General features: G+C 43.8%; 2 protein-coding genes across 2 annotated transcripts; one reads left to right on the top strand and one right to left on the bottom strand.

Moving 5' to 3' along the window:
- The first annotated feature begins 3296 nt into the window (after nucleotides 1-3296).
- On the top strand, nucleotides 3297-5143 carry LOC105265413 (uncharacterized). Its single transcript, XM_011302878.1, has one exon. The coding sequence runs from the start codon at nucleotides 3434-3436 to the stop codon at nucleotides 3965-3967; it is 534 nt and encodes a 177-aa protein (XP_011301180.1). The 5' UTR covers nucleotides 3297-3433; the 3' UTR covers nucleotides 3968-5143.
- Mgtor (Megator) lies at nucleotides 4964-13068 on the bottom strand. Its single transcript, XM_011302879.1, has 2 exons — nucleotides 12752-13068; nucleotides 4964-12577 (listed from the first exon to the last, which is right to left on the bottom strand). The coding sequence occupies exons 1-2, from the start codon at nucleotides 12918-12920 to the stop codon at nucleotides 5625-5627; spliced, it is 7122 nt and encodes a 2373-aa protein (XP_011301181.1). The 5' UTR covers nucleotides 12921-13068; the 3' UTR covers nucleotides 4964-5624.
- Between the last annotated feature and the right edge of the window lie 332 nt (nucleotides 13069-13400).

Genomic DNA, 13400 nt, shown 5'->3' with positions numbered 1-13400 from the left:
GAGGAAATCATATTTGCATGAATTTCTCCGTTGACGTAAATTTTTCAGGAAAAAAATTCAATACGAATTTCAAGTTGGAGATGCATGCACTCGGAGAAGCTCTGAGTATTTTTAAAAGCGATTGAGAGGGTAAGAGTCAACTGGTGGTTCCAGATGCATCTCACGTATGCCAAGGAAATGACATTTTCGAGGTGCATTATCCGAAGATGATGGTGTGGAGAGTTATCCGGATGTAGGTGATGCACGTGAGACTAAATAGTAATTGCGCGAATAGATTATCCAAAGAATTATTACCGATATGTTCTGATTTCTCATAATTAAACACGAAAATCACGCGTCTCTCAGAAATTTGTAAAAACCTTGGAAAATTAGAAAGAAATAGAAATCTCCATTTGCAATTTTTCCGACTCAATTGCCGATTCCATTGGAATAAATTGTAGATTCGAATTAAACAGGCGTTTATCAACGAGAAAAGGTCAATTTAATATGCATAGAGAATATTCCGATGACAGTAATTTAGGAATGAGAAAAAAATCCTTTCACTGGAGTCTCGGAAATTCCCATGACTGAATCATCGAATTACTGACGAATTTCTCGGTCGAAAGCTAGTCTCCCATCATTTACAATAATAAAACGCCCACGTGAAAATTACACAAGAGAATTCTCTCATGTCTTTCTTTTTAAATTTCGCAGAATAGCCATTTGAAATTTAACTGATAAACTCGGACAGATTCTTTTGGATTGAATCCGATAAAAAAGTGAAGGAAAAGAGTAAAAGTTATTTTCAGGATTCCCTCGGGTCAGGATTTTCCTGATGTCTCGCAACAATCGTTTGTCCTCAGGAAGAAGAAAGATCATTTATTATTACACTCACTCTTTTACGCTAGTCTAATCCCTTCCCATCAATCATTCATCACATTTGCTATCTGTGAATGAGATAAACGTGTGGGCGTTCGGTTATCCGATTCATGCGGGTCTTTCTCATTCGCAAAAAATTCCGAGTGATGGATACAAGACGGAAAAGAGAACTAATGGATGGCTCCACTATAATATCTCATAATTTCCAGTTCTGAAAGATAATCTCGTCAGTGAATTTTTCATTCATTCCCCGGATTTCACCAAAAGAAAAAATCGTACTAATGCTCTCGCCGATTAATTTCCCTCACGAAATTTTTCTCATCATAATAAATTCAAAGGTCTTCCACCGCAATTTATAATTCATAATTCAGCGAATTATAATTCAGGAAAATGTGTAATTCAGGAAAAGTTACTGGAAATGACCGAAAAATTACCGACGAAAAAACCTGATGTGGCAACTGTGCGATTTCAGTCGGTGCAGTCCGCATTTTCTTCATTCATGCGGATTTGGTTTTTCCATCTAGTTTTTTTTTTATTTACGTAATCTGTACATGTTCTCTCAAGCGCCACTCAAGTGATTACACGAGAATAATCAATACTAATGAGAATAAATGCAGACTATTCATTCGAGGATCGATCAAGTGACATCTGATTGATATTCATTCCTTGAAGATTTCATATACCACGACAATAATTTATAAATATTTTCCCTTCTCAGGATTTCCGGCGCCAGCCATCAATTTTCTACTAATTATTTTCAGTAAATTAAATTACCAAATTATTGCTTTCTGTTAAAAAATCAATGCGAATCCATGAATAGTCGTAATTACCTGCCAAGATCAGAGTAAACGAATTAATTAATTAATTAAATTGAATAATAACTCGTGCAATTATTCGCGACTCTCTGGGAAATTCGCAACAATTTCCGAGGATTGCAACAATTTTTCCTAATCAATTCACACGCATTGCATTGATGTATTCGTTAATAATTTTCCTTATTCCTCCACGTACTTCCGATCGGGGGAATCTAAAAATAAAATCGACATTAGCATTTGGATAGACTCAATCAGATAATAGCAATAATGCAATTGACGTAGTTTTGAGGTGTCAAGTGGAATTGTCATGAGTAAATCAACGAGGAAGGAATCATTTTGATTGAGATTGATCGTTACCTCACGTGCGACACTTTCTCATCTAATTTTTCGTAATTGCAGGCTACTATTTTCCTCATTGAATCATCAGTGAGTCATTATTAAAATTGAACAGGAGACCTGTATTAGTTTTGCCACTTGAATATTTCGTTTTGTCTCAGTGGATGATTTGAAAAATTTGCGCAGATCGAATATTCTTAGAGGACGCTGAATTCTAACGAAGGACTTACTCATCAACCAGTTATCACGCTTGATACGATAATTTCGGTTATTGTCTCATTGTCGGATGCACCTCGTAGGGCGCAAATTCTAGACATGTGATCCTAAGGAAGTCCACAAGTGCTAATTTGCGTCATTCTGATCTCTAGGGGATCTGATTTTTCCTAGATGCTTGCTCACCATGAACTTGCGTTGATAAAACCACAGCGTAATTCCCCCAATTATATCCTATGACACATTCGAATTACGGGTAAATGGTGTTTAAATTGTAATTATGAAGAAATTAAGAAAGACTTGAAATGCGAGAGAGAATTTCCACTTCTGAATCTCAAGGAGAAAGGGACCGAAATTTCTGAGCGCTTGGTTTATAAAATTGTTCATTCTTCTAGAGAAGGCTCACAAAAATTGAGCGAGATTTGAAGAAGATAAATTATTTAAATAATTGTTTAAATATACGAGGTGGTTCACACGTGTGTTACCACCGCCATGTTTGCACTCACCCTCGGCCGCAAGGGGCGTCAAACATGGTGACGCTCCACCTCGTATTTTTAAACAATTATTTAAACAATTTGTCTTCTTCAAATCGCTTTCAGTCCGGGTTATATGGTTACTGGAGAGTGAATCTTTTTTCTCAGCTATTTCACAAGAATTTTCGTTTCCTCTTGGCACTGAATTTATGGAGTAACTTTTCACCGCCTTTTCAACTTCGAAAAATAGGATTCCACGATTTTTTTACTGAATATTTTTTCTAGGAAATTCTCTCTGATTCACTTTCGAGATTGCTTGGAGAGTCAGTGAAGACGCCGGCAGCCACCAGCAAGAAGAATTCCCCTGAACCTGCAAAACCGCAATGACGATCGATTCCAATTCCCCAAGTGGCACCAACAGACTGTCGTCACACAAAAAAAAAGAAATAAAAAAAAAGAAGAGCCGACAGGAAAATTCGCAAACCCTTGGGTTTCTCTCACGTCCAGATGACAAAGCGTGAGCTACACACCGGCTCGAACCAAGATAAGCCGACGTGCGGGGGAAGCGAATATCAAGTCGTATAAATACTCGTCTGCCTTCAGAAAATTCTCAGTCTCGATCTGAACCTGAATAGCGGATAGATCTCACCTACAATTCCTATTGGATAAATAAATCAATTGACAAAACAAACAAATCCAGTGAGCATCACAATCAAAGAAGAGTATCAGAGTACCAAAATGGCGATGAAGAGATATCCACATGTGCCGAGTGTAGGAGTTGTCTTAATTGTTGTGATGATTGTGATCAATACCGTGGGGGTATTCTCAGGGACAGTAGCAGTAACCAAAAAACACAAAATAAGTATTTACGATAAAGTCCGGCGACTGGAGGCGGTGAAGACATGCCAAGAATTCTACTGCAATGGACCCCAACCCAGGACTTATCACATAATAGATCTTCTCAAAGATCATAAATACATAACAAATTCTTCAGTCCCGATTATAACACCGTCTTATCTCGTGGTGAAAAGGTGTGATGGACACGCTGGATGCTGTGACTCTCCTTCACTCACTTGTCTCGCTAAAACCAAGAGTGAGAAAGAAATAGAGATCTACAGATTGGAGGCCAATGGAACCAGTCAATTGGTCAAGCTCACCATCGAGAATCACACATCCTGCGAGTGCGGTACAGCTAATAATAAAACTTATCGAGAACAACTCAATGTGAGAAAACCAAATATTTCTTCTTACGACGATTCTAGTACTGAATAAAGTGAATTGTGTTGAATTTTCATTCAATCACTGGATTTCGTCGGTTTACTCCATCGCTGGATCCACTGTCGGCTGTGAAAAAATTTGTTTATTAATTCTTTGATATGATAAATTTGTATTTAACACTTTAACATTCGGGTATATCCGGTATTATGTGAAAATAAATTCCAAATATGTTGGGAGGGTGTTGTCAATGCATCGGGGGTGTCAAGAATGATAATGGCTTTCGGGTGTCTGAGAATATTCCGTGTTAACAGAATTAAACGTGCGAAATCAGAGATAGAATAATATTTTTGGCACTTTGCCATCGGGGAATTGTCGGCGTCTAGCGCTTTATGGCGAGTTAAAACAGAATTTAAAGATTTCATCGTCTTTTTTATATTCAATCTTTTGATAGAACCACTCCTGGCTTCTATCGGACATTTCTTTCGGTCTTCCATTACTCTCAAATTATTGTAAATGAATCCCTTATTTTTAACAGTACTTTTGTTATAACAATTGGGTATTTAGCGTTGACTCTGTACACTGCGTCTACTTGAAGTTTTTTTTTTCATTTTGTCGCATGTTTTTGGCCAGCAAAATGCATTTCATAAATTCAGAGTGAATTCTATTTATAAGATCAGGGGAGTTTGTCATGGAAATTTATATTGTCATTGTTCATCTTATTTATTATACCATTGCAAGTATTTATTGTTGATATATATTTATGGAGAATATAAATTATTGAGGACTTCATGATTTTTTATTTGCCAAATATATTTTATATTTTTAAAAGTTTGATAATATCATTTTTTAATGTCTTCGGGTTGAGTTTCGAGTTTAGTGCGGACTTTTCCTCGATCAGACTGAGGTAATGATTGATGAGGAATTAATGAAGAGGAAAATCTCAGTACAATCAGTCTTGAGGAAAAAAGAAAATGTTAAACAATTTTTCTGGTATCCCGTGACGAATGATTTAGGAAAAAGGGCGAAGAATAAAAGAATCACAAACAGTCATCTCTTTATATACACCTGGTTTATTAATTTAATCCAATAATCGATCCAATAATCGACATTCTAATTTACTCATAAATCTTCATGAATATCATTCCTTCTCGCTACATTGGAAATCTCGCAAGGAGTCGTAATTATAAATGCGCAGTATTTTACTACCTGAGATAAATATCCCTTCTAGCGTAAAAGAAAGAATAGGTGATTTAAATGAAAAATATGAATTGGAATGACAGATGATTCAAAAAAAGTCGAAGAGACTTTGTCAAACGTCAAAAAACTTATAACTATTCGTAAAAAGGTAAATGAGGACAGACTCTTGGGGTAAAATGGACTCACGTCGATGTCTCAATGTAACAAACCCTCACAATTTTTTTTTCTTTCGAAAAATTTCACGGTAAACCTTTTTTCATACAGAAAATCACATTTATTCCCAAGACCGATGGTTTCCCAAGCATTCTATTATAGTGAGTGAAAAATTGCAAAAGTCTTGAGAGAATCGGAAGAACACAGCAACCAATAATAATTCCATTCCAATCGCTATTTCTCCAGGTGAAAAATGAAAACCACCAACTGCGACTTTAAAATAATTCTCTGTACGAAGGAAAAGTAATTCCCGATAAAAACTCCCACCCCACGATAACCAAAAAAAAAGTTTTTTAAAATCCTAGTACCTGGGGAATGAGTACTTGGACCTGGCTCTCCTCCCCCTGGAGCCTCTACCCCTGACCCCATCAATGGCAGTGCCTCTAGCAGGATGTCCTCTCACGGGTGATTGTCCAGTGGTGCCCTGATTCCCCCAAGTGATCGGAGTCCTGGCACCCCTCGGATTTCCCCTGTACTGCTGTGCTGCCGCCCTGGCCGATCTCCTGGTAACAGCTCCACGATTTTCCTCCCCCGAGATAATATTAGCTGCATTGACACCAGCACTCACAGTATTCCTCTGCCTGACATTGCTGGAAGGTGAGGCTTCAGCCTCTCGTCCCTCCTCCTCGGCATCACCTTCATCGCCTCCAGCCTCGACAGAGTCCTCATCAACAGACCCCTCCGTGCCACATCCCGATGGATCAGTTGTCGGTTGATCACTTTCCGAACTAACACCATCAGCACCAGGTGCTGTACTCGATCCTGGAACTGCCTCCATCTGCTCACTCTCTTGTTCATCAGTGACACGAATACTAGGTGCCGATGTTCCCTCGACACTCATATCAACTGATCCAGGAGTCGCTGACGAGCCAGCAATTGCTACCTCCTGCTCCTCCTGTCCCCCAGAGGTCGACGGGGGTAAATCAGCTGCTGGTGATACCTGGAGGGGAGTCGTTGGAACACTTCGACCAGTGCCACCGTCTTCCAACTGTGTCAAATCCATTCTGGTATCGTCCATACCCTCTTGAACAACCTGAGCAACTCCAGACCCAGAAACAGCGAACATTGTTCTCACTGTAGTACAAGTGGGAGTTAGTGAGGGGGTGGACGACGGTGTTGAATCACCGAAGGTAAATCGACCCTGTGGTACCTGGGGAGAGCTGACAGCCTCACCAAAACCATCACCCCTTCGTGGAACGAATAGTGTTGGAGTGCTGGGGACAATACTGTCATCTCCGCCATCTTCATATCCCTGTTGAGGAAGCAGAAAGTGTTGCTGCTGGCGTGGCATTGGGGCTATTCCCCTGGAAGACCTTGAAAATGCTGGAGGCTCCCCAGTGGGTCCAGCGCTGCTGATAGCCTCGGACTGCTGTTGCTGGGGTTGACTGGTAGGAATAGCCTGTTGTACTTGTCTTGGCACTTCGACATTTCTCGAGTCATCCTCCATTATTTCTACCTCGTTATTGTCACCCTCTACCTCCTCCTCGACGCCATATGGAAGCTCTTCCTCTTCCTCCTCCTCCTCCTCCTCGTCCTCCTCCATTTCTCCATAGGGATCATTGTCAAATTCCTCTTCCTCGGGTGCCTGATTGTGACCACCACCCTCGTCACAATCCACAACGACACACCCATCTTCAGGTTCCTCGTCTTGGTCTCGTTGGCTGGATGTCGGAACTTGATACTCAACCTCAGATCCACTGGTTGTCGCTGTACTGGGCATTTCTTGCGTGCGAATTCTCTTGGCCTTTGGACTCGGTTGGTCAGTCCTCAAATCAGTACCCTCGACAACACCAGACCCCGAGGCAGTGGGCTCCAGAGTTCTCGGTCTTTTATGGCCCCCAGAAACCTGAGAAGTGCTAACAGACTGTGTCGAACTGCTGGGAATAGTCTGCTGCTGATCACCTCCAGTCGTCTGCTGAGTCTGCTGCATGCTCTGCTGCTCTACCCGGGGACTGACAAGTGCTACAGTCTGCGGTGGCTGCTGTGGATCCTGTCCCTGCACCTGCTGACTCTGTCCCTGCTGCTGTACCTGCTGATTCTGGCAGCTCTGCTGCTGTCCCTGTTGCTGCACCTGCTGTCCATTATCAGAATTCTCAGACTCCTCTCTCTGTGTCGACTCAGCAGATTCACTCAACTGCGGTTGGACAGCAAGTTGTCTCAAATTCGACTGCCCAGCCTGTGACACCGACGTACTCGTACTTGGCTGATAATCCGTATGACTGCTAGTCGGTGAACTCGTCTCAGTAGTGTGAACCACCTGTTGCTGCTGCTGAGGTGCCACGAGCACCGGATTATTAGCAGTTGTCGGCATAACAGCAGCTGTTCTGCTCTGAACATTGAGGGGTCTGATGCTTGCAAGAGGAGTCTCAGCTCTAGCTGAAGCCATTGGCTTGATATTAGCTGTCGGTGGTTCAGTCATCACTGAAACTCCACTGACACCAGCTGACAGCTGTCGCTGCATCTGGGCAATTCTCTGGAGTAAAGCCTCTTTCTCAGCTATTATCTCAGCCTTCTCATGCTCCAATCTAGCGATCCTCGCCTCCAATTGAGATTTTATGACAGTCAGCCTTGCGTCGTGCTCACTCTGATCATTATCATTCGACATTGATTCGATCTTCTCCTTCGATTCGATGAGTTCCCTCTCGCATCTGGCTTTGGACTCGGTCAATTGCATAATTCGTGTTTTGGCTGTTTTCAGCAGCCTCGTTGTCCTCTCCTCCTTCTCAGAACTCGTTCTATTTAAATTATCAATCTCCCTCCTGAGTCCATCACCTTCCTCACGAAGTGAATTAATCGTTGCATTCAACTCTTCAATCTGCCCCTCTAGGTCCACAATTTTTTGACGAATCTCCCTGCGTCCTTCCTCTCTCAACACTTCCTCCTTCTCTTGAGTGGCCTGAACGTCCTCAGGATTGGGTTCGGCGGGCACCTCTTCGACGCGACGATTGGCCAGTTCCTCATACTGTGTCTTATATTTCTTGGCAATTCTTCTAATCTGAATTTCTTTGTTCTTGACATCATTGAGCGCAGCTTCCTTGTCATCCAGTTCTTTCTTCAACGAAGCCAGATCATTGGACTTTGAGGTTGAGTCGGCAAGGGCTTCATTAAGATCTTGTCCAAGTTTACGAGCTTCCTCCGAGGCTTTGGTTGCCTCCTCCCCATGGGTTTGAATTTGTTTCTGCAGCTGGAGGTTCTGCTCCTCGAGTCTTGCCTTTTCCGCCTTCAGGGCGTTCAGCTCCTCCATTTTCTTGGCATGAATTTCACGCTCCGAGGTTAACAATTTACTGAGATTCTCACGCTCTGTCTGGAGTCTCCTCCAGTCCTCAGGACTAGCTTTATTGGCTCGTTCCACCAGAGCATTGGCGCGTTGCCTCCACCTCATGGCTTCGCTCCTCAAGCCAGTATTTTCTGCTGTGAGTAGCTCTGTCTTTGCTGTGAGGTCTCTCGCCTGTTCCCTGAGGGGCACCACCTCCTCAGACAGCGTTGATATCTGGGAAGACAAGTCTGTGACTTTAGTTAGCAGAGTATCTCGTTCCTCTCTGAGAATTCTATTGGAATCAGCAATGGCATTGAGAGTCTCCACTTTTCTCAAGAGTTCAGCATGCCTGGAGGTCGTTGCAACATCGATATCTGATTTTTCCCTCTGGGAATTCATGGCCTCCTCAGCGTCCTTCACTCTCTTCTCAAGATTCTCCACCTGTGACTTGAGTCTCATGCTCTCAGCACGAAGAACATCGAGTTTGGTAACAGCTAGATCCTTCTCTCTCCTCAGATATTTAATGATCTTCAGTAATTGTTCAGTGGATTTTGAGTCCTCTTCCGTTCCAGTAAAACTCTTGTTCATGTTCTCAATACTGGTATCCATGGCCTCCTGCTCCCCAATGGATGATCTACTGCTCTGCATAATAGCAGTTCTATCACTCAACTCCTGAATCTGATTATGAAGGAGTCCATTCTGTTTATCGAGATCATCGATCCTCCTCTCCAACTCCTCGATATCTTTCTTGAGTTCTCCCTCTCGTGCTTGACTGGTTGACCTCCCTGCCTCAAGGGCAGCCACAGCAGTATCTCTGGCCTGAGTCAACTGACTGACAGTCTTGGATATATTCTCAGTCTCACTACGCAATTTAGCTAATGCCTGGAGATCATTGGAATGAAGCACCATCTCCCTGGCGTACTTCTCCTCAGCCTCATGCGCTGCCTGTGACGCAGCCTGAAGATCACTCTTCATAAGCTCAAGCTCACCCTTAACTTCATCCAACTCCTCCAGTTTAGTCTCAGCAGACGACAGCCTCTCCCTCAACTCCGAATCACTCACCTGCTGTCCACTCTGCGATTGCATTAACTCACTCTCGAGGTGTTTCACCCGTTTATCAAGAGTTGCAGCATCATTTCTCGCAGCTTCCAGTGCTGTCTCCAGCTCTCTCACCCTCTTCTGATGCTGATCAGCCATCTCCTTCAATTGTGTCTCCGTGCTATCAGCAATATCACTGTACTGCTGATTCTGCTGTCTCGCTGTTTTCAGCTGCTCCACCAACGACCTGATTTCAGCATTCGCTCCAGCCAGCTGCAACTCCAATTCATGCAACCGTTTAGCAAGATTCTCATCCCCAGTGATGGGTTTGGCTCGCGATTGAGCTTGTGTCTCCCTGAGTTTAGCCTCCAATTCCTCAGCCTTCCGTTCCACAATCCCCTGGGCTGTCTTCACCTCATCCAGCTCTGACTTTAATCGCTCCCCAAGAGTCTGCTCCTCAGCCAGCCTCTCCTGGGCTGTCGACAACTGTCTCTCCAGATGAGACGACAGCTCTCTAAACCTGTCTTGCTCCTCCTGCAAACGTCTCCGCAATGCAGCGCACTCCCTATTGGCGTCATCCAATCGCATTTCAGCTCTCAGTTGACCCTCAGCCTGCGCCCTCTCCAAACTAGCCTTGATAGACTCTACATCAGCCTTGAGAAGGGCCTGTGTCTGTCTCTCTCTATGCAGCATCTCTCGTTCCTTCAGCAAACGTCCCTCATTGTCCCGGAGATGCTGTCTCTCCTGCCTGAGATTTTCCAGCTGAACCTCAGCACGAGACAATTTAGACTGGGCAGTGAGGGCTTCGTCCTTCAGCAGCATTATGCTCTGCTCGTGCTTTCCAATTGTTGTGCTGTAATTAGCACGCGTCTCTTCAAGTGCTTTTATTTGCGACCTGTACGTAGCTACATTAGACTGGAGAAGATTGAACCGCTCTTGTGACGAATCCAGCTGAACCTTCAGACGACAGCAGCGAGTGGAATTTGTATCTGCCTCTTTTCTCAGTCTTTCCACCTCCTCCCCAAGCATCTTCTCGTGAGCAGCCTTTTCTTTTTTATAAGTCGAGTACTCGTCGCTAATAGCTTTCAACTTGATTTCAGCATCAGAGAGCTTTCTCTCGAGCTCTTTGATCGTGTCTACTTGAGCCTGCAGAGATTTCTCAGGGTCTTCAGAGGTGGATTTATCCTCAGAACTTGAATCCTGTTGAAGACTCTCTTGGGAATCCTTTACACCCTGCCCAGGAGTCTGATTTAAGGCCTGCTGATACATGCTCTTGTACATGTCTCGTTGTCTCATCAATCCATCCAGCATCTTGCTTTGTCTCTCCTGGGCTGCCTGCATCTCTGACAACTGCTCGAGATATCGAGCTAATTTCTCATTCAATTCCCCAGATTGTAAATCATCATTAGAGCGTTCTATCTCTTCTTGTCTCGTGGACAATGTTCTCACGATTGACAGAAGTTTCTGGTTGTTCTCCTGAAGCTCCTCGATGTCTCGGAATGTCACTAGTCTCTTACTGATCAGCTGGGACGACGCCAAGTCTGTCTCCATGGCGGTTTCATCACCAGTGGGAAGTCTAGTTCCAGTTCGGCTCTCCTGGACTTCTTTCAGGAGGAAGCAGACCTGTCGAGCTAAATCAGAGAGTTCTGTCTTCAGACGTTGGTTCTCACGAGTCTGATGACTGGAGAGTCGTGCAGCTTCATCAGCAGTCTCCTGGAGACGATTATTCTCAGTCAGAAGTTCGTCCAGCTGATTCGAGAGGGTTTCTACGTTGGCAACTGCTGCCTCGTACTCAACTCTCTGGCGCTGGACGGCTGGGGCTTTATCCTCAAGTTCTTTAAGGATCACGTCCATCTGGGCTTTCAGCTTGTCATTCTCTTCCTTCTCAACAGTCAGCTCGTTCACAGTGTCTACGAGTTTTGTGTAGATCTGAGTTAAACTCAGTCCTTTCTTGAGAATTCTACTTGTGATCGCCGCTGTTGGAGCTAATTGCTCCACTGCCTGGTCCAATCTCTCCTGCTTCAGGTTTCCCAGCAATTCATTAGCCTTCTCCAGCTCTGCAGACAGTTCTTCAATTCGCCTCTCCTTCTCGGCCAGAATTTCCTCGTGCTCCAATTTAAATTGAGCAAAAGCCGTCTCCAAGGTTCCATACTGATCAGTTGCCTGCTCAACAATCGACTGAAGCTCTTTAACAGCATTTGTGTACTCTTCAGCTTTGGCATTGGCCTCTTCAGACATCCCCTTGTACAAATCAGCGAGTCTAGTCTGGGCGCCAATTTCCTCCCTGTATGACGAGTGCATTGCCAACTCGTGGTTCCTTTGCTCCTCCAATTTCTGGGTCAATTCGTCGCACCTCTTCTGGAAATTAGTGTTGACTTCTCGGAGTTGGGTCAAACTGTCATTGGAAATTCTGAGCTCCTCTTCCAGTTGAGATAGACGAGTCTCTGTGAGAAGACTCCTTGCTGATGCCTCTGACCTTGTTGTCTGGAGTTCTGACGTCTTCTTCGACAGTTCGACCTCCAGGGAGCTCATCTGCTGGCACATGAGATTCCTCTCCTGCTCCAGGCGTTTCTCTTTGTAATCCAGGTTGAGCTCTCGACTCTTGATCTCCTCGGATTCAGCCAGAGCCTGACATTTAGCTGCCACTGCTGACTGCAGCTGGGCAGACAGGGAATTCAGCTCAGTGTGCAGACGCTCCACCTCATGATCTCTGCGCTCTGCCTGCAACTGGAGGGTGTCACGTTCATCAACTGCTGCGTCTCGTTGACGTCTGAATTCTGAGGTCTCCTTTTGCAGACGTTTCAATGACTCCTGGAGCTTATAGATTTCCGTTTTTGCCTCGTCGAGCTTCACCTGGAGATCGGTGACATGAGTCTCTGCCATCTCCAGCTTTCCTTTGCACTCGTCAAAGTCCAGCTGCTGCTCTTGGCAGTCTTTTTCCAGCTTCTCAATTTTTTTCTCTATAACAATCATTCAATTTTAATTTTTTGTCGTAGAATTGGGTGAAACTATTTATCTGATTCATGAATCTACGAAAATCAAACGCATGAGGAAATACCAAAAGACGCCTTTTGGTTAGAAAGTTCCATTCTCGAAAGTGAGTGATCAATTGTTGCTCATGACATCATACATACCGTAATTTTGCTTGCCATGTTGGAAAACGGCTTTAGCAGTGATGAATCCTTCAAAATTTTCGTTGAAATGTGATCGCAATTTTGTTGCAATGTCTTCCGGAATTTGTGTGAGTTCTGTTTCGCTGAGAATTTGGCCGAGAATGTCTCGATCGCTCTCCTCGGTCTCCATTTTTACTCGTTGTTATATCTCCAATGGATTTTTATATTTTCAAATGATATAATGATTTTGGACTATCTCTCAGAAAATAAAAGAGTGTTTGCCGGCAATGACCGGTGCTTTTGCCATTTATCTCAAGCCGATTAGAAGAAAATGGAGTGTGCTGTGCGCGGACTAGACCAAAGAGGATTGAGTGAAGTAGAGGCTCAGTTCTGGGGGTTGGAGTGACCCCAGCGGCATCGTAGTACTGCATCCCAAGAGAGGGAGGGCGCCACACCCCATGCGGGGGTGTTCGAGTCAACGGGGTGAATTTTATTTTCTGCGGAGTGAATGCTTTTTGTTTTTTATTTGTTTAACTGAAATTTAGCCGACTGTAAAACGAGCGGAAGGGGGAAGCCACATCTTGTGGAATTTCAAATGAAAAAAAATATTCAATGCATTGAAGATATACCACTAATGAAATTATAATTTCAAAATTGGCGCGTTGTCGAG

This window comes from Fopius arisanus, unplaced genomic scaffold, assembly GCF_000806365.1.
Source record: "Fopius arisanus strain USDA-PBARC FA_bdor unplaced genomic scaffold, ASM80636v1 scaffold00029, whole genome shotgun sequence".
Classification (NCBI taxonomy): domain Eukaryota; kingdom Metazoa; phylum Arthropoda; class Insecta; order Hymenoptera; family Braconidae; genus Fopius; species Fopius arisanus.
This window is presented reverse-complemented; position numbering and strand designations above follow the sequence as displayed.